Here is a 26780-nt window from a genome sequence, read left to right as displayed (position 1 = left end):
ATGCTATCAAAATCATCTTCCAAAAGAGGAAGAAGCAGACTTACTAACATAAACCTTTATGTTTTTTTGCACGCAGCTTTTATCAGCGGCAGTTTCATAAGCACTTGTTCTGTTACTTTGTAGAGACATACGCAACACCATGGGCGCTAAGGCCTTGTCTGATGTGTTACAGCAACGCGGGAGAAATCTCCATCAGCCTATCGAGCAACTTCACAGATAATGCCTCAAAGCACTTGAGACGTCATGGCTTTTAGTCACGTTAATCTCTCAAGCACTGCTGACAGAAACCCCCTCCTCTGATCTCACGGAGGTAATTTGTTGTACACAGTTACTTTTTCAAAGCGTTAAATATTGGCTGAAATCTGCGAGGTTGGTTTGTTTTATGGGTTGCCCTGTCCTGGGGCTGTCAAGAGGGACGTATAGGACAGCTTTTAATGGAGGCGGAAAGGCTGACATTAAATACAGGCCAGATGGACTTTCTCCTATCCTGCTCATAAAAGTTCTTAGGACAGTTCACAAATCAAGGCCTCTCAGTATTATGTTAAGGGTTCGGATTGTTATTGTTATTGTACATTTGCAAATACTAATGTAATTTATGGCTTTTTGAGGATAATTCGAGACTCAACCCACCCAGACATTTAATACACGAGTGTTTAACGGTTAATATTAGCTTGATAAAGTGCCCGGAGCTTTTACTGCCTTCCATGGAAACTGACTATCATAACTCTGACAACTTCTCATCCAGCAAGAATTAAGAGTGAAGAGGAAGATGAAGAGTGCCATCTACTTCTCTACCGTCCCAAGCCAAGTTTAGGAGAAGCGACGCTGAATCAAGCTTAGGGGTAAATAAAAGGCAGCAGGTATACTGTACGGCCAGGCATGGCGGCAGGAAAGTGAAATTCAAGATGCTAAAGTAAAACGGAAAACCCCCAGGTCTCTCGGGGGGCAGCGCTCTTTCCGGAGGAGAAGAGAGAGAACTCCGTAGTTGAGAAAGTTTCTGGTGGTCCAGGTTTTTTGGGTAACTCACTATGATGTTGCTGATTACATGACAAGAATGAGCGAAGAACTTTGAGTTTCCTGAGTGGATTAAGGGTGGAGATTAATTTGTGCATCACTGCAAATCATGCCACCACCCCATTTTCATTCTGTTTGGAAGATTTTAATCTAAAAAAATGTTTAAATGTTTGCGCTATCTTCAGCTACATTTATGTCATAGTCTGAAAATTGGGATTTATCACACATACTAATGGTAACTTTATAATGAATAAGGAATACTGTTACAGATTATCATATAGTCTTTTACATCCCTACATCCCCAGCAGGTCCCTGAGGTCATGTGATCATGAACTGGCGACTGTGCAGCATAAAAAAAACTGTGGAGTCTCTTTTATATGGCTGCTAAAAGCTCATTTTTTCAACATTTCTTTTAAATAATTAATAAAAAAAAATCTTTATCTTTTTAGCATTTTACTGTGAAGCTCTCTATGATATTTATCTCGAAAGGGGCTTGACTTAGTGAAAATAGTTCCAGCTAGTCACGCTGTGATCAGCTTTATTGTTGTTCTTGGACTGAATTGATTAAACCCGAGTGAAAGCTGCACCTGTTTAAATCTGTGATTTAAGTAAATATAGAAATACCACAGGAGCACAATATTTGAAATATAGCAGGATTGTACAGATTGTTAACAAAATAAAATAAAATGCCTTTGAATCAAGAATATATATCTATATATATATATATATATATATATATATATATATATATATATACACGCAATTTTCAGTTCATTAATAGTTTTCGTGAAATCCTGGATGCCCATTGCCTAGGAGTACTGTGTGGCACTAACTCCAATAAATCCTCATACATCTTCCAGTGCTGGTGTTTAGGAGTTTAGGAAACATTGTAAAACAGTACAAAGCTTATTTATTAGCTTGTTTTCCCATAAAGTTCCTTCAGGCTTATTTTCCATCAACAGACCTTCTAGTAGCCGAGGCAGGTTGCTTCAGATTAATGCAAAAATTATCCTTGCTGTACAAGACGCACGACACTGGAGCTCTTAAATATATTTATACTCATATTAATAAACAACAGTGTGACTCAAACTGTCATCTTACACAACCATTACGCTGGCCTGCAGCTGGCCTGGAAAACACTTACACAGGAGGAATTTTCTGGAGAAGTCATCAATTGTTTTTTGGGTTTTCTTTTTTCGTAACAGAGTGCTTTACGTGACTCTGACAGCTATGATGACCACTCAGAAATGAATATTGATCTTTGTTATGACACTTACATTGTATTTAAAACTGCAGTATGAGGAATGAAGAGTTTGAGGAGATGTCACTGCGTTTTAGTCAAGATTTACGAGTGCCTTATAAAACAGAATTACTCCTACAGACACAGATAGACATAATAGACATGTAAAAGTGGGGAGTGTGTCATGACATCATGCTATTAAACATCCTTTAGCTCACTTCATTGCCCTGCACGTGCAGCTTTCTGTATATGGCTGCAACAATGTTGATTTTTTTCCCCTGTTGCCTTCGTGATTGGCTAACTGGGACATTTCACTGGGTCACGGACATATCATTTGATGCTGGATTATGAGCGGCATCGTTTATTTGTATTTGGTGTGAATAGTGACTTCAGATGGGAGATTATGAATAGATGTTGATTGTATCTGTCTGGATGCATAAAATATACTAATCCGGGTCCTCGCTGCTATCTGGAGCCAGTAACTGTATACAAACTGTAAATTATCCTCTGGGTGTCTCCCCCGTTTTCGGCACTGCCTGAATTAACAGCGTCCAGAGGACAGAAATGCGCTTCCACGAGGGCAAACATTTATTTACGGTAGATTTACAAATTATTATGTTTTAAAACTAATGTTGCATTTAAAATGTTTAAACAATGATAAGTTCGTTTGGTGTTTCCAAATAATAATAAAAAATTAGCTACATATTGATATTAATCGTCTTTTATTTTCGCAGATTATTCTTTTGGACAGCAGCTGCTATTAACCTTCATGAAAATAAAAAAAATAAATGTAACAAAAGTTACCTACATTATTTTTCTGAAATTTATTGCTGTTTGTGTTAGTTGAATTTTCTAGTTGCACTGTTTACAAGCAAACAGCCAAGCATGCATCGCACAGGATATCTTTGTTAATAGTGTGGCTATGATAGTAATAATAATAATACGATTTTCAAGGTAAGAAAACATTTTATTTACAACATTTTCAGTGCAAATGATTAACAAAATAGCATATATATATATATATATATATATATATATATATATATATATATATATATATATATATATATATATATATATATATATATATATATATATATATATAACATGAACACTGGCGTGATGTTCTGAGATCTCATTCATAACGTGAAACGAGTGGTTCATAACCTCAAAATAAAATTCACAACCCCGTATTTCCTTCGCATGAGGAAAACATCATGCACACAGAAGCTCTTGAGAGAAAAACGACAGTAAGCAGACACTGGAGGAGGCCGGAAGTCTGCCTTTTGTTTCTTTTCTTTTTTCTTTAAACTTTACGTGCACTGTGGTTTTATTATAAGGCCAAAACAGAGATCAAATTTAGTAAAATTCACACCATAATCTGCAGCATGCTGGGTGTATTTTGCAATAAAGCTGTCTATTTGCGTCACGTGTTTCCAGGAATTAAACCGACCTTTCAAGCTTAACTTCTCCACCACAGCAGCGGGAAGTGATACTGCTTCCCCGGCGTCTGAACATATTGTCGTTCTTCTGTCAGATTTTTTTTTTTTTTTTATAAATTCTCATTCTTCTAATGATTGTTCGTGACCTAAATACGTCCTCATATTAGCACCTGTGATGCCGCTGTGTCTGTGACTGTGGCCACCGTCTCTGTGCTGCTCGCCGGCGCGCTCCCGCTCATGATCACGCTGGGCTTATTGTGCTCAGAAATGTCCAAGTGTCCATCAGCGCTTTCCTCCCCGGCCTCGTCGGATTCACAATCGCTCCCGCCTTCGCTCTCACACTCAGACTCCAGCGGCTCTTTGGGCTCCCTGCCGCCGGACTCAGACAGACTCTTCTCGCCCTTCTCGTCCTTCTCCTTGTCCTTCTGGGCCTGCGCTTCTTTGGAGTGTCTCCACTTCATGCGTCTGTTCTGAAACCAAACCTTCACCTGAAAGCAAACATTTAAGTCAGGAAGCGTTAAATTCTTGTACTCCCCTTCCCCTAAACAACCCCTAAACCTTCACACAAACTGGAGCAGCATTTCAAGGGTTAAACAGTTTTTGTTCAAGGAAAAAAAAATCCCAATATTTTCTTTCTTTCCTCTCTTGTTAAAAATGAAAAATAGTCGACACAATTCAAGGCAAACCACTGCCCAGGAACATTTCACTTTACCAGGTGAATCCCACTGGTACAAAGGAGCAGTCCAAAAGCAATAAACACCACAAATGCAAATGCAAAAGCAAAAGCTATAAAACCTCTGCAGATGACAAGAAGTTGGAACCCTCATATAAAATATATCCTCAAATGTGACATAATAAAAATATATGATTAATTAAATATGAGAATCTGTTTCTATTTTAGTTATTAGCATTAATGTTGCTTGGTGAGATTAAATGACGCTAAGTGAAGAAATGCAAACACAAAAGAAACGTGGCGAAAGGTTGCCCAATATAGGGTGAGATCTGGCACATGGCAGAAGGCCTCTTAGCCAATCACATTGCACCATACAGTCACAATGCTGCCTGAGGTGGAGGTAAAAGCCTGTTAGGATTTCAGCTTTGTTACTCATTTCCTTTTTTTTCTTTGTTCTTTATATAAACGAGCCCAAAAAAAGACAGAAAAATGAAGAAGAAAAAAGATTGAAAACAACCTTTTTGGAGAATTACAAATGTGGGGAGGCACAAAAATCATCTGACCTCTTCACTGGCTGCAAGTGAGGACGCTGAGTTTGGCAACAGCTGGGTTAACTAGCCTACAGTGAAGTATGAGAAACAAGCACACTGTGGGTATTTTACAGTGTGTGCAATGATTTAGAGGGCAGAGAGGTCAGCTTTTAGAGCAGGGGAATTAGGCTAAACATAAACTTTGACTGGGCAATTTTATGGGGGTAAATGGGTTCATAACTCGAGTGTATTTAAAATGCCTCATGTCTTGTTGCCTTGACTTCTCCTGGATCTACTTTAAAAGATACCTTAGGTTACGTAAAATAAATATATGAAAGCGGGTTTACGTGAGCTGTTGATAAAATAAATAAAATAAATTACTAATCTGCAAAATCTGTCTCTGAGATAATAATAATAATAATAATAATAATAATAATAATAATAATAATAATAATAATAATAATAATAATAATAATAATAAGAAGAAGAAGAAGAAGAAGAAGAAGAAGAAGAAGAAGAACAATGACAAAAACAGGCCAGTGCAGGCCCCATCCTCCTGAGTAAACACTGCATCTTACCTGAGCGTCTGTCAGTCCCAGCATGGCAGCCAGCTGCTTTCTGTCTGGCTTGGTGACGTACTTCTGTATTTCAAATCTTTTCTCCAGTCCTTTCCTCTGCAGGTTTGAAAACACTGCTCTGGACCATGACCTTTTCCTCTTGTACGTCTGAGGCATCGTGTCTTTTGTGAGGACAGCGTATGGACCTAAATGGAGAAAAAAGAAAGAAAAGGACAAAAGAAAAGAAAACACGATGAGGTTAAAAAAAAATAGACTCCAACAGTCATAGTGGACATTCTCAGCAGGTGTGTCACACATTAAAAAAGATATTAGATTTTTTTCCGTCTGCTACAGTCCTATAGTGTGATGTCTACCTGGGAAGGTGTCCTGAAACTGATGCTGGCCTGATTGTCTGCTGCTGCCTAGTGAACTCATCATGGAGGACGCGTCGCTCATCCCGTGGTCTATGGAGGAGAAGAACTGGCTGGCTGAAGGCTGAACGGGGACGTGGATGCCTGACTGACGGTTCGAGCTAACGATGGATGCGAGATCTGTTATAGAGAGCGAGAGATGAGGGGCTTCAGTCAGCACACAATTATCGCAGAGACACACACTTACACCTCCGCTCTTTTCTGCTGGGGGCAAACATTGTCAAGTTTAAAATAAAGTTTGGGGGGATGGGGGGGACCTTTCTGACTTTATTACCCGGATTTGATTTGGTTAAAGTACTGCGTAACCATCTTCCAGCTGCGTTGTTGAAGTTTGAAGCTGATCCTGACCTCTGACCTCTTGTTAGGGGGGGCAAGAGAGGAGATTTCCCCACAGGACTCGTTAATGCGAGACTATGTGCGCCCGGACTCTGTCACCAATCTGTCAGTGCTATAAAGTGGAGCAGGTTGCTTCTGGTTTCAGTTTCTAAGCTTTGGATGTGATTTTGTGTTGTCTTCTTGTACAGCTATGTGGTATGATAGAAATATTTAAGGTAATAAACACACCCCTGTTTTGTTGTTTAACCGCCTCTAAAATGTAACTTGAGTGGGATAAAAACCTCTCCGCTCACCTCTTAGTGACGACTTTTCTTTGCATTTTGGATCAAAGTCTGTTGACAGTATCCGATCAATTCCAAATTTGAGGTCTTTGCTTGAAGGCGGGGGGACTTGTTGGGAGTTAAATGCCGTTCTGGGTACTGATGTTAGTTGTAGTCCGTGTCTGTGGTAGGGTGACGCCGGATTCACCCTGGCACCGTACGGCTCCGGCGCAACGGGAGAAGGGCGCAGCGGAGAGTTGCCCGAGTGCCCCTGTTGTGCGCGATGGTGGTGGTGTCCCATGTGCACCATGAGGGCCGACGATCCCGAGATGTTCTCCGCATCTCCAGCCTGCAAAATGTCTGCGATGCAAAACGAGGGTTTCTTCATGGTATCCACAGCGAAGCCCCCCGCGCAGTACGCGGACCAGAGGCTGAAGTTTGATGCATAAAACGGATTGAGCCCGGCCGTGTACATCCCGGAGCTTCTAATGCGTCGCGCTGTTGCTCAGAAGTGGGTATAAAAGGACAGGCATGTAAAAAAGCACGGGTAGCGTTTTAGGAGGACAGATGATCGTGCTCTTTGTGTAAGTGCCAAATCGCTCTCTCAACTCTGAAATCCTAACCCTGCAGTTCCACTCTGAAGTTTCTCCGCTGACACTGATTGGTCGCTGTCGGAGCCAATGGATGTTTTGCATTTGCTCACATCACGCCCTTGTAAATGAGGATGATGTGTAACATAGTCTCTCTCTCTCTCTTTCACACACACACACACACACACACACACACACACACACACACACACACACACACACACACACACACACACACACACACACACACACGACCGGGGCTCGTTGGAGCAATTTTGATCCTGAGATGATGGATTGATCACTTAAAGAGAACCTCCTCCTCACTCATATAACCACATACAAAAACAGTCATTACGCACAGGGACTGTCACGTTAATTTCGATTCTTCTTCGTGGAAATTGACGCGGACTTTAAATATAGGTCTGTTTTTTGTCTTCTTTTTTTTAACAAAACAAGTTTGCAATGAAAACGAAAGACGGGCAACACGCAGTGATGCGAAAATCACTATTTAATAATGAACTGTCAACTGTTAAAACCCCGGGCCCAGGAGAGTCTCTATTAGCTCCATCTCATCCTGTTTTTGATGGGCTGTGATTCGTGTTAAATGAGCGGATATGCCTGCTAGATTTGCCCCCAAAATAGAACATGTTTTAGTATTTTAGGATACAGCAGAAATCCTTATTTCTTCCGGAGCTGAGGGGGGAAACTTTATAATGACTGTTAGAACTTCCCTTTTTCAATATTTGTGCAACTTTATCTCGACCTGCAAGTTGCACGGTGACGCAAATCCGTCCCCATGCTCATAATAAACAGAGGAAATCTATTCCCCTCTAAAACGAAAACACAATTAACTTCAGAGGCGATACTTCATCCGCAAGGCCCCTCAAGATGCACACACGCTGGGCACCGGCCAATAAGATTTTATAATCAGGGACTTTGCTTAGAAATGATCCTGCAGCCTGGCTTGGTCCCCCCCCCCCCCGGTCCCCCCCCCCCCCCCCCCAAAAAAAAACCCCCAACCCAAACAAACAAACAACAACAACAAACAAACAAACCGACTTTTAGCATCTCTGATCTGATAATACTGTGTTTCTAAGTGTGACTGTCTGCGCTGTCTGCATTTTGAGTTTAAATGAACTGCCCTTCACTTTCTTCTCCTCTGATACTGTCTTGTCTTGATTCTGTTTTCGGGTCCCCCTCCTCCTTCCTCAAAGACTCCGATTGCATGTTTCTCTTGCATGTGTTGAAACAATGGCTTCTGAAGTTCGCATTCATTTAGTCTTGATTCATGCGGGCGGAAGGGCCGATGACCCTGACTGCCCGCTATCATGATGTTTTCGAGTGACACTTTTCCGGGTTAAATTTAGAAATGACATTTAACGTTTGCCCTCCACCGTGCAGTCAAAACAATCCAGGGAAGAGGATGTAGCAGACGCAGCACGCCTCGAGTTATTTCAGGTGCAGCTGATGAGCTTTTTCGGTGGGAAGTTTATAAGAAAACAGGGCCTCAGATCGGCCTTTACGCACAGCTTGTCACTGCACAAACTGTGAATGGCAGGGAGAGAGTGGAAACTACCAAACCCATTTTAGCCCAGTCAAGTTTCATAGCTCGGGAGAGCACTCCTGCTTTGAAAATATAAGTTCTGGCGCACATTTATGAGCCAATCTGGAAAATGTAAGAAACTGCAGAAAGTGAGTATGAGAGTAAGAATTCGGCGCATACAACGCAAAAGGAGGCACGGAGAGAACAACGTTTTTAACGATTTTAAAGACATCAGGTCATAGGGCTTTTCGTGCCAAACAGCTTTTCATTTAAGCAATTTTTAAAGTTCTTAAAGTGACAGTACCGGTGTTCACCTTTCGAGGGTACCCCCAAAAGAAAAAAAATCTTTGGAAGGAAAAAAAATGCTGATTTCACAGATTTTACTGATGATTTGTGGAACTAATTCTTCACCTTTATCGCTCCTTTCCTCGGTGAGGCTGAATAAATGATGGCAGGTGGTACAGAGCCAGCGATTGTGCCTGGCTCTGGTTAAGGGACTGTAAGTGCATGAGACTTGAATGAGTGTGACTGGGGTTTTCTGAAGTAGTCTGAACACAGAATATGTCATCCAAATATCGTGTGTGTCACCTTTTAGTCAAGCCCTTAATGGAAGTAAAGACTGCTTATTCCACGATTAGTGCACCTTCCCAGTTACGCACTGTACTCCAAACCTTCTGTATGAGACAGAGATATTTTTATTTTATTGTACAGTTAGAGTTTGGCCTTCTTTGCAGGCTTAGAATTGATATGAAAAATGATAATCGTAATATTTAATACCTAACTAACCTTTCTGACTTGAACTTTCTAATAATAAAAAAAACAAATACAGGAAAAATAGATCTCAAAACATTTACAGTGCCTGCATATACACTATACGTGTGTATTACATGCAAAAATAACTGTAAAAAATAACTGTAATGTGACCGTGTTCGTGCAATTTTAGTATCTTTTAAAAAATCATATTTGTAGTGCATTTGGTTTTATGGGGCAGAAGAGAACAAGTGAGGGTGAGTGTAGTCTGGGCTGGGGGAATCACGTTGGGTCTCACCTACTGTGAAGGTTTTAGAACTGACTTCACTGTGCATGCACTGGGTTTGGTGTGTTCTCATCCTTCTAAGGGTGGTGTGCGCATTTTTCGGCTGCAGAACTGGTGCGGAGGCATCCCTCGGGCGTCATAGCTTCGCCCCCCCCCCACCCCTCCCCCCGACCCCATTTTAAAGTGTACCAGTTTTGAAGTACAGCCGGTCATTTTACCTGTACTTTTTGTGGCTGTTGTTAGATTTCAGGACTCTGACAGATAACCAGTTTTTACATAACATATTATATGGTAGTTTAAGGGTTGCTTTTCTGTAGAAGATATCCAAAAAGTATGAATCTTTTTTTACTGTTCTGCTAGTAATACTTCTGTGCTCATAAACACAGAGTTCATTTACTCGTAATTGGAGGGTTTTTCAAAATTATTGTGTCTATTTCTTGATTTTCCTACATCACAGGTTTCGAAGACTTCTTCCATCAGGCTAAAATCTCTCCAACCTTTGAGTTTATTTTAAAAAGTCCACCCCCGTGACTGAGGTCTCACCGCCCATTAAAAGACCAATAAAATATGTTAGAAGATTAAAACGCTAATGAGGGTTTAGCTGAACAATCAACTGCAGAGTGCAATCAGAGCTCAAACAAACAACATGAAACCCAAAATCTCAAAGCGTTCATGAGTCACATGCTAGCTATGGGGGGAAAACAAAGCCGTGCAATCTTGCGCTGTTGACTACCTGAAGTTTAAAGCGTCCGACGGAGCCTATTGTTGTCGCCTGATTGCTCGCTGTGTGTTTTTCAGGAAGTCTTATCAGGCGGAGGAAAACTGAATGAGCACCTCGCACCGTAGCCCTGCAGGATCACATGCTGCTGGACAGAATTAAACGATTTCCATTATTACACCGAGAATTATTGCTCCCCTCTCGTAAGGCTCCAGTTCAGGCCAAGATTACTATTTCTGGCAATGTTTGCCTCAGGAAGGAACTTTCGCAGATTTAATGGGACCTGGGCCATTGTACACAGCCTTCTGTATGGCACACTGCCACCATTTCCACAGAGAGAAAAAAGAACTTAGGGATATGTTTAAAGTCAGTTCAAAACAAGCCCGTCCAGTTTGTGTGACCCTGAACACATCCCGTGTATTTCAGACGCTGAACTCTGTCCGAGGTTGAAATGAATGGTCTCTAATTTACACGCAGGAGGTTAAATGTCAAAGTGACAGCAACCATAGTCTGCTTTTTTTTTCTTTTTTCTTTTTGAATGACTGACTGAATGAAACACGGATGATTGTTCGTCCAATTACGACTACTTTTGATCATATAGTAAACATGGTTATGGATATATGGATAACAGTATTGAGGATGGTTTTAACCTAGCAAAAGTAGAAGTGCCACAGCGCATTTAGAAGAGAACAAAAACAAAATCGTTCTTTAGGCACAAAGTGGCTTATTTCTATAACACATCATATCATTTTTACTCATGAATAAATCGTGGGTAAGCTCCGTTTTAATGCTTAAGTTATATCAGTGTGTTTTATTTCATGCCGATACAGGACATTAGATATGAGATAATTTAGCAGAAGGAATATAAAGTAAGATATAATAAAGAAAAAAACATAAACACGTGCAAATGTACTTAGGCCCTTTTTCATTTCTGACTCCGAATAAGCAATTTATATAAATATCCATTGTTATTACTAATCATTAAATTCATTAATCATAAATATTTATGTAATTAAATGAAACCCTTTTACAATTTTACACGCTCTGTGATCAGCAGGTTATGGGTTAAATAGTGATTATTTACACAGACAACATGTGGAATATTAATGACATACGAAGGTATGTCGAGTAGCTCCCCCCAGTGACAGCAATGAAAAACCGCTCTCTCTGTTATTGCGCCGTGCTAATTTTTTTAAGGTGGTAAATTTGCTTATTCCAAGCATTCAAAAGAACAAAGTGCATTTTGTTTTTATTTATTTACATTTTTAAATGAAACAATAAATTGCACGTTCAAAAATAAAGCATTACTCTACACGTTAATCTCTTGTATATAAAGAAGCCGATTGTTTGAAAAGGAATGGAAAGAAGGATAAACTTATGTTAATCCCATCCCTTCGTCTCTTTACAGTAATTACAATATTCTTTTTTTTTTCAATTAACCGGTTCATGTCCCATATACACATGTGTGTATACAATTTACCAACACCTACTTATCTGTACATAGAATCATTCATACACACAGACACTTACTGACAGTACATCATGCATATTTATCCTGTATTAAATAAATAATCTATCTTATACTGTAATATATATGTATTCATGCTTATATGCGTTTTCAGTTATGAATACATACACATGTACACAATCATTCACATATATCAGTGCACCACACATACCATTTGGTACAGTGATGAAAACATTCCACACACGTTTTATATACTTTTGATTTTTTTTTAAAGTATTTTTAAGACGGAAAAATGTTTGAACACTGATGCTGTTCTGCTGAAACTTTTCACTCCACAGACTAACACACAAAGGATTTTCATTGCTGTTCATGTTTTGCGGTCCTTTAAATAAAACCTTCCACTCAGATAGACACCTAACCCTGTATTTGAATAAACAGACGAGTATTTGCAGCTGGCTTGAAAAAGGGAAGAAAGAAAACACTTAAAGATGCCACTGTTGTTGTTTTACATTAGGACACTGTGTAGTTTTGTAGAATAAATGAAAAAACAAATCAGTCACAAAAATAGTTTTATGATTTTTGTTGCTTATTTGAGCCTCCTGAGAGCAAGCGTCCTCATATTGGAATACTGCATTTTTGGATTTTCTGCACCTTAAACTTTATTCTGCTCAATAAAGTGTTTTGTACTAATTTAAAGAGTGTTTAAAGAGTTTTTAAAAACTGTTTTCTGTTCAAAATTGCTGTTTGGTTTCTGTACTTAACATTTACAGCAAATTTCAAAAAGCTAGGAGAAAAAGTCGGAATTTAAGATTATTTTTACATTTCCATGGCTAGAGGAAAATTAGTTTTTTGTTGCCAGTATTCCTATTATACTAGCAAAACAAAAGAAAAACACACCAAATAAGAAAGAAAAGTGTTCAGTACTGGTACTACTGCTACAATAGTACCAGTAATCCAAACATATTTAAGTATATAGCACTCAAAATTTAAAAGGTCACAAAGGCTTTTAGTGAGAATAAACTGAGAATAAACTATTTTTACTCGTGTGAGTAACATTTTTAATATTACAGGACAAACTCACATGTAGCTGCTGTTTTTTATGTGCATCCCATGTCTGTTATGTATAATACTTCAATCCACTTCACCCACTTTACATGAAAACGTCAATTTTATTGCACGTTTTAATACCCCATTTATTGCAATGTTGATATGAGTGAGGACGAGAAAGCAAGGAATTATGGTTGCCACATTGCCACATGAATGCAAGATACATAAATAAAATAGAATAAATTAAAAAAAATCAGAAAATACCTTATACATATTATGGGAAAAGGTAAACTTTTTAGGGGTTTTCTGGCTGTCGGTGAAAGTCTAGAGTTGGCCGCATCTGCTTTGAATTAAAACGTCAGTTTTAGAAATCATGAAATCTGCAGCTTTTTTTGTCCAATAACCTGCTGATCGCCCACGTGTTTTTATAACTATCTGAAGAAAAAGACGGATTATGGCAGGTACCGAAAATGAATCCGTTATGCTGAGATCCCGTGAGAGTAAATCCCATTACAGCACCGTGTTTCCTTTTGTGGTATCTGGGTTTTCACTCTCTGCTCTGCGCAGTCATAGTTGGACACATTAAGTGATCATTAGCTGGACATTGGAGTGGCAGACTAATCACACTCACCACAGTCCGGCCTCTGCTGTAAACAACCTAAGGGCCACGCTTTAATGGAGGCTTTTAAAATAAGATGGTGACTCTGTGCCTTTGAGCAAAGCCGTCTGTTTACATTAAAACAGATTAAAGTCGCTTCTTGTACAGAGATTCGGGGCCCTCTGCAGCCCCAGTGTGCAAATGTACACACGTATAAACCCCGCGTACTGTAAGCAGCTGCGGGCTGAAGGCTGCAGGAGAGGAGCCTACTAATAGAAACACAAAAGGTCATAATAACAAACCATTAGGCTCGCTGGCTCTCCAGAGGGGTGCCACGAGGAGCATGAACCAGCAGGCCATTGCAGTCAGATCTGCTTAAAAATGTCATTTTCCAATTAAGTGGGGGAAAAATGCGCAAAATAAGTTCCTAAAAAGTCACACACTGTATAGAGATCTTTCTGCAGATGCACCGAGGGCACAAGGTTTGATGCAGAGCAGCTCAGCCTGGAGCTTTTAATAGTTCATACAGGCAAACCCGCTGCTCTCTAACGCTGGTTGACTGAAAAGGTTTGGTCTGCTTCAGATATGATAATAACAGCTTCCGCGTCAGTAAAGTTAAAGTGAATTGGATTAAAATGACAGGCACTAATTATAAGGTTGCAGGTCTATCTATCTATCTATCTATCTATCTATCTATCTATCTATCTATCTATCTATCTATCTATCTATCTATCTATCTATCTATCTATCTATCTATCTATCTATCTATCTATCTATCTATCTATCTATCTATCTATCTATCTATCTATCTATCTATCTATCTATCTATCTGTTACTTTTGTTATACTTGTAGCTCGGTTTGTCTCTGGGGAGGACACACAGATCACACTGGGAAAAGTCAGTCCACAATAGCAGCTACTGGAAATCATTTTCCACGCTGTCCCAGGAGTGTATTTTTCTACGTCTTTATCCAGCTGTTCGAGCTGTAAACATGTTTCTCTCATATAAATTTGGTTTCGCGTATTGTAAAGAAAATAAAGAAAATGCTCCGAACTAATTCATTTACTCTTACTGAAAATAAAAACATGTCCAGACTTTTAGTTTATCCCCCCTACAAGGAAATAAAACCTCACATAAATTAAACTTAATCGATTACCTTTAAATGATTTCTCGACACATTTAACAGGTTTCATTGTAGGCTGCTTATTTTTCAGGGTTACTGATGTTACCCGTCGCTGTAATTCTTATAGTTGGAGCTATATCTATTACACTACAGTTATTTGTTTTAGAATGTGAGTATCGCAGTACTGCAGACAGTATAACGCAGGCAATGACAGGGTCGGAGGCAATGACAGAAAGCAGCCACACACGTTGAAGAGCGGCCTTCTATTTTCAGCAAAATGCTGCCATCTAGCGGCCAGTTTCTTCTTTGCTGAGACAGACTGCCGGTCTGCAGTGAATGTGTTCGCATGTGTGTGTGCCTGTATTCCTCATGCTGCATGCCCCCATTTTTTAAGGACAGAAAGCAGGTCTTTGTTAGAGTTTTAGGAAAATAATTTAAGCCAAAGTGAAAAGTATTCCAAAAGTCTTAAATTTAATATTTCTCACAAATAGTAAACCAGAGCGTGGATCACATCTGTAATACTGGGAGTCACTTCTCTTTGGTCAGGGTGGAGTCCATTCACATTTTAGTGCCTGTTTCCAACTCCAGCGGAGCGAACACCCCCACACTTGACTGTTCCCACCACCATATTTCACTGTGGGTTTGATACACCGTGGGTAACATTCTCTCTGCTGTTAGTCTCCTTACATACACCCCTCTGTTACATCCACAAATCTCAGACTTCACATCATCTGTAAATGGGTCTTTTTTCCATCGTCTACTGTGAAATGCTGGTATGTCTCAGCCTGCCATGAGTGTTTGGCCTTGAGACTGTACTTGCCGTCTGAGACCACTAAAAAGCAGCATTCTTTGGACAGGACCTTTGCTGACTTTAGCATATTTTGTATCTGAGATGAAGTTAATTTTCTATGAATAAACAGAATTTGATGGTTTGATTATCTAGTGGTGTGGTCTGTACTGTAGTCATATTTGGCCTGCCTGATTGTGGATTTAGCCAATCCAGTTTCCACAAAGTGTAAAAGAGTAGCCTGCCTTACACCGCCTCCTTAAAAACCTCCAGTTTAGTCTTCACTGGAGAGCATGAAAGCCACTTTATGAACTTAGTACTGATGCCATGTTTCCCATTATCCCATCAGGCAACCATAAAGCCCTATTTATACAAAAACAACAATTCAAAGTGATTTACTTAAACAAGCCTTTCATGATTGATAAAATCCATTTGAGTATGATGAACACTGCTTCAGAGGAAGAATACAACTTAAAGAAATCTGAACTTGATGTGACTCTCCTGTTCAACCACATGTCAAAGGTGCTCTATTGGATTGACATGCGAAACTAGCTGGATATTTTCTCTTTTTCTGACCTTTTCTCTGTAAATCTAGCTTTAGTTACACAGGAAAGTTGCCGTTGATGAGCATTTTCTGAAATACTCTTTATCTTCTTTATTTTCTTCCCAGTTCTACTGTTCGGTTTAAACTTCAGCAGGTTGCCTTACTTTGTCTGCTTGCTTGCATGAGTTGCTCTGATGTGATTGGCTGATGAGATATTTGCATTAACAAACAATTAAACAGGTGCACCTAACAAAGTAGCCATTGAGTGTATATTATCGCTTCTACATTCAAATGATGGGGTTTTATACTTAAAATTGTGCTCTTGAGCTTTTGGACTAGAATGAATATAATAGAATATAATTAAAAAATTCTCAAAGTCAAAGATCTATTTCTACCTGTTTTGTTACATGAATGCACCTTCATTTAACAATGAATAGAGCCTCTCTTTGCTCTTTAATGAGCCCAGTTTCTTGGTTTCGCTCCACATGATGTTAGATTCTGCTCCTCGTTGGAACGATTGTGATCACCTCCGTTCTCCTGATTTGTCAGCTCAGTTCTGGATTCAGAGCTGCTGACTGTGGAGGGCACTGTTGTCCACTGGACTACTTTTTATGTCATGAAAACTTTTCAGGAAACTTTGGTTAATCGCATGATTGAAGCTAGATACTCCTTTAAAAAAAGCGAGCATGTATAAAGTTGTTTTTGTTTTAAAGTTTCTCTAAATTTTTATGTTATTTTGGTTACAACAAATAAAAAACAGAAAAATAAAATTTACTTAAATAAATCAAAGTAATCAATCATTTTATATTTTTCAAAAATGAACACCTGTCGTCTATTAAACAAAATCTACAATAACATTATCTTGTTCTTCGTGTGTTCACATGGATAATTACCATGTGTCAATGTGCATGTGGTCTGTTAACACATTTTCCTTCTTCCTGTTCCGCTACACATACAAAGATCTCTGGGGGGGTTTTCAGTTTAACCTCTGACCTCTCGTAGAAGGGCTGTTGACTTGACTCAGGAAGTGAAAGCAGGTGTCAGCTGCTGGTGTTGGTGTGATTAAAGCTTTTTAATGATGCATTTTTCTAAACTTGAGGGTTAGATTTTGAACAGTATTCCCTATACTCTTTCACTATATTATCTTAAACAGGAGTTACTCAGCTGCTTGTTATGGGTCAGTAAAAAACTGGTGTTTTATTGTTTATTGTACATGATCATTAGTGCCGTTTTCTCTAATAGCAAATTTATGATTGAAACGGGAAAAAAATCTGGAATTAGCTTCTGGGTCTGAAAAACTCAGAAGGAATAGGCTTAAATTTGGGCAACTCCTCTGATTCTAGAAACAAGTCCAGTTTATAGTCATCTGTCGAATCTATGACTTCAGGAAAAAGATTCCTGGTAAGTTTATGGGCTCAGTCCCTAGTTTAAAGCTTTATTCAATATATGGTGATGTTCAGTTTGCAATGACCTAGCCACCTGCTCAATGGATGCCCTTCTCCTACCTTCCTGCACTGTCTGTAGCCAAGAGAGGCAAGTAACTCTTCCCTCAACACCGCTACTGTCCCTTTACCCATCAAAACGGCCTCTTTCACCCATGTTCTTTTAAAAAAAAAAAAAAAAAAAAAAAACCTGGTCCAACAACCTTGATAACTTCAGGCTCATTTCTAACTTTCAGTTTATCTCTAAAATCCTGAATCCCACAGTAAAAAAAAAAAAAAAAAAAAAAAAAGTTTATTTATTATTAGCTTCTTTCCCCCCCCCCCCCTCAGTTGGATTCACTTCCCGCTCATCACATCCACTTTCACAACATCGACATAGCGACACCCAAAACACTCAGTTTGAGGCTTCACGCGGTGATTTTATTAACATCCATGTTGGACATAAGAGTCTGTGCCTCAAGCCCACAGTCTGACTTCAACTGATTAAAAGAAAAGTAGCGAACCTTCACATCAGAAAGGCGGCTGCCTGTGAATAAAAGCGTGAATTGATAATAGTTCCCTTTTTCTTTTACTGAACATTACAGTCAGCACCTTGGATAACTAAACAGAGAAGTGGATTTACAATACAGAATACAAATCGATTGTACAGTCTTGACATCTCCATCAGTACAAATAAAACTAAGAGAGGAACATAAAGACACTTCTTTTAAATTCAAAATTCAGAAAAGAACTAAAGTGAGGTGAGGAGAACGGGCATGCAGTTTGATTACGAAGGATATGTTAAACTAATGCCTCTGTAGTGTCGTCACAAGGGTGTGAATCATTTTGTCGCAATCAAACTGCGCAGTCAGCAAAATTATAAAACACTATGAGTGGCAAAAAAAAAAAAAAAAAAAAAAAAAAAAAAGAAATGAGACACATGAGCGTGGTCCGTCATTCTTCAAAAAAGTCAAAGTGATGCTGACAGTATATTTTGGATGAAGATGTGGCTTAGCGTTTTGGCACTGAAAGTTCCATTTTCAAAGACAAACATATTTAAAAGGGTCGGGAAAAAATGCTGACATTGGCTTTTAATTGTTTTTACATAACAGTTATAAAAAAATTAAAATAATCCCTTAAAATCTATCTCAGGCCACTCTTTCTAAGCACTGGCCGCGTTGATTGAAAAATTGCACACTTTGTAAAATAAACATGTTCAGTGTCTTACAGAATGTTAGATGAGGAGATTAATAAGACAGAAGCAGATGTCATGATGTTGTGTAACTATGGAAGTTATATACAAGACAGTTTCTCAGCTTGGAAGTTGGGATTGGACAGAACCAGCGTTTCCTCCTGTTCTAGAAGTATTAATCATCTCAGCTTAATCTTGAAAAGAAACAAACATATTTTTCTACAAAATGTCAACATTTTTATTTTTAATATGCTTTTCACACTCTCACCTGTTACAGCATTGTGTACCAGTTTAAATCTGAGATGTGAACACCTGATTTTTTTAAAGTAAACTGACACCAGTGTCTCTGGCAGACCGTCCACTAAACCGGGACTCTGTCTGTGCCGAGTGTGTCCCCAAGTTTTAGCTGTTGTCACCAGTCTGCACCTGGCCGTCATTCAGCAGTCTCTCTCTTTCTCCAGAGCCGCCCTCCTCTTCGTTCGCGAACCTAGCGCAGCACGGTATTCTGGCCAGCAGGGGGCGGTGCAGTCCGTTGTAGAGCGCGGTACCCACCAGCAGCACCAAGAAGCCCAAAACCTGCAGTCCGTGAAAGTGCTCCCAGCCCAATGCCAAGCTCACCACCCAGATGACCAGCGTACGCAGGCTGTCCAGCACCATACGGGTGGTGGCGCTGATCTCTTTAGTTACGCTGATCCCCGCAAAGTTGAAAAAGGCGATGCTGACTGTGTTGCCGAGCAGAGCCAGCAAGATGAGAGGCTGGTGGCCGATCTGACAGAAGGCATCCAGCGCGTCCTCCAGGACGTGCCGAGGGTTGTTGGCGAAGTTTCCAACAGGGATGAAGTACATGGGGATGAGCAGCAGCGACAGGACAAAGAAGCCAAAGAAACCTGGAAACAAATATTTTGAAAAAGAAATGTAAGTGTAAAGCCAAAACAATGAGTTTAAACACGCTAACGTGCGCCAATCTGAGAAAAGCAGGATCTGGTGATAAACTGCTTTTCATACTGTGCCTGAAACAATTCACAGTAGAAGAAATATATTGTTATCCACTATTTATGTAAAAATATTGATTAATGCTGCTGTGTAACCATGTATGAAGTTTGTGCCCTCTACACTCTTAAATAGGGTCTGTTAAAAAATACATAATGCACTGTTACATGTGTAACAAGATTGCAAAAAGAACCTTTCCTTGTAATTTTTAACAGGTGAAAGCTTAAAAATATTAAAACAACTTTGTGGTCTCAAATCTGATGCAGCACTTGTGCTAAATTGTAACAAATGATACATTACACAGCAGTATAAATGCTAGGTTAGGCCACACTGCCTGTTGTGTAGCTGAGTTTCTGAAATATAAGTTACGGTCCCACAAAGGTTAGGTCTGTGTGCACGTCTCTGTCAGGACAGTGAGCGAAGACTTTTTTTTTTTTTTTTTTTTTAAACCCACGACACAGGTACTCCTGTGCAGTCCTCCAAAATCCCAACTGTGCAGATGACGTATGGATCTGCTGAATGCAGAGTTCACCGGGAACGGAAGAACCGCAAAACAGAAAAAAACCCCAGCATGAACAGCACAGACACTTGATTGTTTTTAGCACTCAGTTTCACTTCAGCTCTTTGTATGTTATAACATCGCCCTTCTCCACGGCTGACAAACCAGCAACAGCACACCACAGACCTACTTTTGACACTGCCTTCATCTGACAACATAGGTCTATTCTAGATGTTTGTATGAGGTATAAGACCTTTGCCCATCTCATTATTGACATTCAGTAAATACTGAGAATTCAGGAATGTAATCGTTTTTGTAGGTTTGTGGTTTGAGAGGATACACATCCACTCTAAAAAAGTTCATCTCCAGCAGTAGAGATCTGATGTTGTAAGCTGGACAAAGCTCCTTATAACTGTCGTACCTTCAGTTCCAACAGCTCGGAGGGGATGAACGTCATGTGTGTAGACAAACTTTTCCTCGAGGACCATCTGCACTGACACAATGATCTGAGCCATGATGATCAGAAGATCTCCTGCAGTCAGACAAAAAACAAAAACAAAGCAAAACTGTGAGGGTTTTTTTACTGAAACACTTTGCGATCCAATCATATCAAACAAACAAAATAAACAAATCAGATCCATATCAAGAGTTTAAAAAAAAAAAAAAAAAAAAGACCCCAAAGAAAACAAAACATCTTACCAGTGATCACATCACTGAGTTTGTGTGAGCTGTCTTTGTTTCCGCTGATGAAGTCAGCCAGGCCCACTATCACCAGCCCCAGAATGGTGATAAAAATGCCGATCCACTGATTAGGTGCCAGGCGACGCCCCAAAAATGCCACAGAAAGTAGACCGGTGAAGATGATGACAGCTCCACGGAGCATCTGGAAACTTGAGGCGCTCGTCATGTTGAGAGCTGTGAAACAAAACGGTTTTAACAAGACGGAAGAGAAGGGTCTGGTGACCTGTAAAAAGATTCTGTGGACACTTACCAACATACATGATGGAGGTGGCCATCATGTCGCACATGGCAGGAGGGAAGAAGAGGAAGGGGTTGAAGCTCTGGCCACGATTTACCCTGGGTTCTGGTCGACGTTTGTCGTGGCAAATTAAGATGTAGAAAGCTGCGAGACAGCAGAACTCGCCCAGAAACATCCCCACCGCCTGGACAGTGAGAGAGACAGACAGAATGAATTATTCCAGTTATTCCGCAAAGAAAACTAAAGACACTCACGAGTTACTGTATTAATCCAGATGTATCTTTCTGTTTTCAAAAGTTTTCTGATGAATCTTAAAAGGTTTGCAGCAGTTTTCACTTGCTTGACCTCCCAAAACATACACCTGGGTTTTTCTGTATGGAGATCATTTCTGGCACCTTCTTTTGGAGTTTTAGCAGAACCGAAACAAGAATAAAAATGTAAATCCTCTTCATTAGATTTAAAAAACAAGCAAAAAAATAGCAACAGTTCACTTAGTTTACACTTCATTCACTCAAAAAGAATGGACATGTTTCTTTATCAAAGAAAAACCACCAAAAATGTAAAAAGTTCAGTGAAATGAAGTCAGGCCTCAGTTGCACAGCTCTAGAGACCTGTCTGCAACATTCCCCAAGTGCTTGGTTAGCAGATTCTGGAAGCTGAAGGAGAATGTTACACCAAAAACAGCGGTTGCCTTTCATTTGAATGGAAGACAACTCATCTGCAAACACTCGCCTGAGCTGTACTAACACCAGAAAAATTACTATGCAAACCAGAAACTTAGACGTTATCACTGCAACCGATGCATTTCAGGATGCAGTGTCCATTTTTAGTTTGCATCATGCTTTTCATAGTGTCGCTACCGCAGTTTGCAAATGTGTGCAGACAAGTCGGCATCTTCCATGCAAACTGTTAGAGACTTACATAATCACAAAGAGGTTTTGAGTTTAAAGATACAGCTGTGACATGTAGGTGAAGCTTTTTCACTTGACAGACAAAAAAAACAACAATTTAAAATGTTTAATTTCTCTGCATATATGAAATAAATATGTTAATATGGGGGCGACCGTGGCTCAGGGGATTGGGAAGCTCATCTGTAACCGGAAGGTTGCCGGTTCGATCCCCCTGCTCTCTCTGTCCTGGTCGTTGTGTCCTTGGGCAAGACACTTTACCCTACCGTCTACTGGTGTTGGCCAGAGGGGCCGATGACGCGATATGGCAGCCTCGCTTCTGTCAGTCTGCCCCAGGGCAGCTGTGGCTACAACTGTAGCTTGCCTCCACCAGTGTGTGAATGTGAGAGTGAATGAATAGTGGAATTGTAAAGCGCTTTGGGTGCCTAGAAAAGCGCTATATAAATTCAATCCATTATTATTATTGGATTGAATTATTATTATTATTGGATTGAATTATTATTATTATTGGATTGAATTATTATTATTATTATTATTATTATTATTATTATTATTATTATTATTATTATTATTATTATTATTATTATTATAAATACAAATTGGAAAGATTTTCTTTAATTTAAAATAAGAACCAAGACATTATGAAAAAACTTTAACTGAGATCAAAGTGCTGAGCTCAGCTGTCACTAAGAGTTTATTACCATACCTGTAGAAATGGGTGAGAGAATGGACGCTCTGGTTCCTCCTGGCAACCCTTCGCATTGAACATATCAGCCCATCTGCCACAGAAAAAAAAAAACAACCCCAAACATGATTATTACAGCTTAATTATAGATTTTTAAAACAATAAAATATATAGTCAGAAATAACACATAAGAAACAGAGGGGTTTTTTAAGAGAAAATTAAAAATACATTTTCTTGTTTAGTATTCCTTCACATTATGCCAGGTTTTGGTTTGAACATGTGGTGATGAAATAATTCCACTTCACCTACAGGTCACTTGTTTCACTGCCTGCTGACATGAAGAACGGCGACAGAATGATTGAATGACGTGTCTTTTCACTCGTGAAGTTAATGAGTGCTTAAGTCTGCATAAACCTTTATTTTTTTACTGTCTGACAGCATGACTGGCATGTGAGCGTCCCGGTGACAGCGCGAAGCAGGACTGTGGTCTTTAAAAGTGACGACACAGCACTTTCTTGAAAACTCTGAGCTCATCAATACGCAAAGGAAACTTGAGTGGATCTGTCTGCTCATCTAAATCTGCTCTTGCTTTTCCTGTTATTTAAGGTTGGTGTGCTTTGGATTAAATATCTTTACATGGTGGGTAGATGGAAGTTGCACGAAAACTATCATCCTCCGAGCTGTAACTGATCCGAGTTGTGGGGCTTTTAAGGCAGCGAGGCAGCACAGAGATGCTGCTGGTTTCAGGTGAATGTTGTGAAATTTGACCAGGTAGTTGTCGAGTTGTCTCTTAAGTAACACTACATGACCCGTTTTGTTTGACACAAACTGCAATTAGCAGCAGAACTGAGATGTGTTCAGCTGACAAAACCCACAAAAGGACAAAGAAGTGCGTGTCAGGAAGCAGAGAGCTGATGTCCCAGAATATTGGAGAAGTTGAAAAAGCTGAATCTTTTGTTTCACTGAGATGACAAACCTCTTCCTATCATGACAGCAAAAGAGATCCTAAATGCAGTCAGCACTCATTATGATAATCTAGTCACCTAAGCTAAATTACCAACAATCACTGATTCTGAAACGTGCACGTTTTTATTTCACCCTGTGACGCCAAGTATGTTATATTTGATACACCTGTTTTTGATGATGACTTCCAACATCTTCAGTGTGATTTTTTCCCCCTAATAAATTGACATACACAAACAGTATACTACTGCGAGCACCATTAATAAAATACACAAAAATGCCGGATGTAGCAAAAATTATAAAAATGAATATTTATTTTTTAATTTGTTAAAATAAAACAGAATTTTACAGCAATTATTCAGTGTTTCGGGATAAACATGGTTAATTATGATTGGATTTTGAGCAAAAAGGTCAATTTAAAGACATCTATAAATTGGTTAATTGTCTTTACTGGACAAAAAATATATCTGGTGATTTAATTATTTAGCAGCCAGTGGGTGACTCAGCAGGTTGTGGCAGTCCTGATAAAAAGACTGCAACATTAAGTTGATTTATTTGAAAGAGTCGAGGTTTTCTGTTTCAGCAAATGTTCTCTTTGTCCTCAGTGGCACGTGGAGTCCCACAGGGTTTGATTTCAGGCCCACTTGTGCTTTCTTTACATCATTCCCCTCTCACTCAACTGGTCGAAGTAGATGGCTCCCCTCCCAAGCCAAGAACTACGAGTTTTCTCCCTATTAAAAGGGAGTTTTTACTTCCCATATTTTCCAAGTGCTTGATCATAGGGGGTTGTCTGATTTTTGGGGTTTCTTTATAATATTTTATCAACTGTACCTTACAATATCACGACAACATCTCGAGTTGTTGTGGATTAGAGCTATATGAATAAAATTGAAACAATCTGAATTGAATCTGTGGACATATTACTTTTATCTCCTGTATACGTTTTAATGTTTAAGCAGACAAGGAGGACACGTTATCTAAAAATGAAGAGTGATCTCTAAACAGTCAAAAGCAAATAATGTCATGCAGTTGCATTTCTTAGATAAATCTTTGCATCCTGTCGAGAGCTGCTTTTCAGTAGCAGTAGTAGATATTTTTTACAAAGCTTCTCAAGTCACATAAAACCTTTATTAACCCAACTTTGATTATCAAATTAGGAAAATTGATTTCCATCATCCAGCATTCAGTTTTTCTTTTTAAATATAGAAAAGCGTATGGACTGCTGAATGATGGAAATCAGACCAACAACAAGAGTGCAGACAGCAGCTGCTAAATGTTTAGCTAAAATACGCAGAATTATGGTTTCTGGACAATTTTCCATTCTATACCACTTCCACAGTATGGAGGTCAAAACTCTAGCCACACTTACATATACAACTTTCCCGCTAAACCAGTGGATTTCAGATTGTGGGCTTCATCTGGATGAACATATAACATATTAAAAAACATTTATTTTTGGTGGGGGTTGCTGGGCATTTGCTGATGTGGCTACAGACTAAAAGATCTTGCAGTTTTAAAATATTTAAGAAGCATTTTTTATTGTTTTCTGATATTTTAAAAACCAGCTAGGATCAAAAACAATAACAGGTTGCAAATATAAATATATGATAGTCTAGTTTTAACTACATTTAGTGATAAAGCCACAGCTGCAGTGCTCCTTGGTTACAGTGGCAGATAAAGCATTTGCATTGTTTTCAAATGCTTTCGGGTTTTGTCATGTGATAAACACTGTCTGTCTGATGATAAGCAAGTGAAATACTGATACCTCACATCTAAAAGTTTTTCTACAAGAGTTGACTGTAATGTTAATGTACTGATATCTAGTATTATTTAAAACAAATGTAATGTTAATACTCTGTATTTCAAATGAATCATGAATTATTTACTTCATCAGCAGGAACCAAAAGAGACTACTCTAAGGAGCTTGGAAAGAAAAGTGTCTGGACTTCTTTAAGTTGCTTGAAGTTGAGGTTCTTGAAGTTGCTTCAAGCAACTTAAAGAAGTCCAGACGGTTTTCTTTCCAAGCTCCTTAGACTACGATGACCTGGATGACTGAGAACCTTCACAGACATACAAAAGAGACTACATACCACCCAAGGAAAAATACAATTAAATAAACACCAGAGAGTGCAGCTGCTCAGCAGGTTTTCTGTGTATCATATGTATCATGCAGTTTCTGCTGAAACAACATGAACCAAATGCAAGAAACACGTGTAAATCAAAGACATAATAGACCAAAGTTATTTTTATGTGACGACGTTATTTTTATGTCTCGATGAATTAAATGAGTTGAACTGCTTTTTATTCCCCTTTTTGAAGCAGACAGAAGCCCGACCTTTACTTGGAAAGGAAATAAGTGATCTCACCGTCCCCCCACAGTTTAGTTTCACATGAAAACAGGAAAGTCTAGTTATAATTCAAACTCACAGCTTGATAAATATGTTAATGTTAGCCGCTTACAAGCTAACAAGGAAACGAGACGCTATTGTTACTAGCTAACGGGGTAGCTCTACGTTAACAATCTGTAAGAAAATGCAATAAACGAACTACATTTATTAACTTCTCTAAACAATTAACTGGGCACCACCACCCTTCAAATTTTATGTTAAATCTGTAGTTCAGGTCGGTTCCTGGGTCCAAGCTCCAGCTACAGTAACTGTAGACACACGACACGGTAGGGAAAAACATAATTAAATCTACTCACTTGGCCGACAGCGTGTTGATGGAGCCGGTTGTAAGCATTAGTCCCGCGAGGAACAGCTGGTATTTTGTCCAAGCCATGATGGACGATGGATGGACCGGGACGAGCAGGAAACGGACACCACCGAGCTGTGTTTTGGTGAAATACACCGCTGTTGTTTACCCGCTCCGCTTGATCTACTCTGCCCAGCCACGCTCTATGAACGTCACATGACAGCTCATCGTCAGCTGACCGCCGAGAGTTATAGCTGTGTTACCTTCAGGACTCGTCGGAAATTACGCAACCCATTTCTTTTGATGATGAAAAATGAAAGTGAAAAGGCCTACTTTAAGAGTTTGAGATGGTTCAGTGGATGTATAAATGAAGCACAAATGGGATCCCCTTAAACAGATTTTTAGTTTTAGTATTGTTATTTTCCTCTGAATAATCAATTCTGTCCCTAGTTATCTAATATAAATTAAGTAAGTCAGCCGCAACCAACCAACGACATGACGTCACGTTCCCT

General features: G+C 39.3%; 2 protein-coding genes across 3 annotated transcripts; both read right to left on the bottom strand.

Annotated features, from left to right (window-relative positions):
• Window positions 1-3495: 3495 nt before the first annotated feature.
• On the bottom strand, window positions 3496-7083 carry hlx1 (H2.0-like homeo box 1). Of its 2 annotated transcripts, XM_080882059.1 has the most exons (4): window positions 6517-7083; window positions 5831-6007; window positions 5478-5662; window positions 3496-4184 (listed from the first exon to the last, which is right to left on the bottom strand). In XM_080882059.1, the coding sequence occupies exons 1-4, from the start codon at window positions 6956-6958 to the stop codon at window positions 3855-3857; spliced, it is 1134 nt and encodes a 377-aa protein (XP_080738185.1). In that variant the 5' UTR covers window positions 6959-7083; the 3' UTR covers window positions 3496-3854. The 2 variants fall into 2 exon arrangements, with proteins under 2 accessions (XP_080738185.1, XP_080738186.1); XM_080882060.1 differs by lacking the exon at window positions 5831-6007.
• Window positions 7084-18764: 11681 nt separating this feature from the next.
• Window positions 18765-26488, bottom strand: slc35f6 (solute carrier family 35 member F6). The gene is made up of 6 exons (XM_080883360.1): window positions 26279-26488; window positions 22633-22705; window positions 21031-21202; window positions 20739-20954; window positions 20461-20571; window positions 18765-19437 (listed from the first exon to the last, which is right to left on the bottom strand). Exons 1-6 carry the CDS (start codon window positions 26353-26355, stop codon window positions 18953-18955), a joined length of 1134 nt encoding a protein of 377 aa, XP_080739486.1. The 5' UTR covers window positions 26356-26488; the 3' UTR covers window positions 18765-18952.
• Window positions 26489-26780: the final 292 nt, after the last annotated feature.

The sequence above is a fragment of the Rhamphochromis sp. 'chilingali' genome (genome assembly GCF_963969265.1).
Source record: "Rhamphochromis sp. 'chilingali' genome assembly, chromosome: 5".
NCBI classification, from domain to species: domain Eukaryota; kingdom Metazoa; phylum Chordata; class Actinopteri; order Cichliformes; family Cichlidae; genus Rhamphochromis; species Rhamphochromis sp. 'chilingali'.
The sequence above is the reverse complement of the archived record's forward strand: the minus strand, read 5'-3'. Positions and strand labels throughout refer to the sequence as shown.

What these genes read in the sequence shown, in the direction of transcription:
- slc35f6 (XM_080883360.1), bottom strand. Translation starts at nt 26,355, where the DNA reads ATGGCTTGGACAAAATACCAGCTGTTCCTCGCGGGACTAATGCTTACA. An exon ending in ATCAACACGCTGTCGGCCAA is followed by an intron (nt 22,706 to 26,278) that starts GTGAGTAGATTT and finishes TTTCTGTGGCAG; the next exon opens with ATGGGCTGATATGTTCAATG. An exon ending in CCGAGCTGTTGGAACTGAAG is followed by an intron (nt 19,438 to 20,460) that starts GTACGACAGTTA and finishes ATTTGTTTCCAG; the next exon opens with GTTTCTTTGGCTTCTTTGTC.
- hlx1 (XM_080882059.1), bottom strand. Translation starts at nt 6,958, where the DNA reads ATGTACACGGCCGGGCTCAATCCGTTTTATGCATCAAACTTCAGCCTC. An exon ending in GTTTCAGGACACCTTCCCAG is followed by an intron (nt 5,663 to 5,830) that starts GTAGACATCACA and finishes TTCTCCATTTAG; the next exon opens with GTCCATACGCTGTCCTCACA. An exon ending in TGGGACTGACAGACGCTCAG is followed by an intron (nt 4,185 to 5,477) that starts GTAAGATGCAGT and finishes GTTTGCTTTCAG; the next exon opens with GTGAAGGTTTGGTTTCAGAA.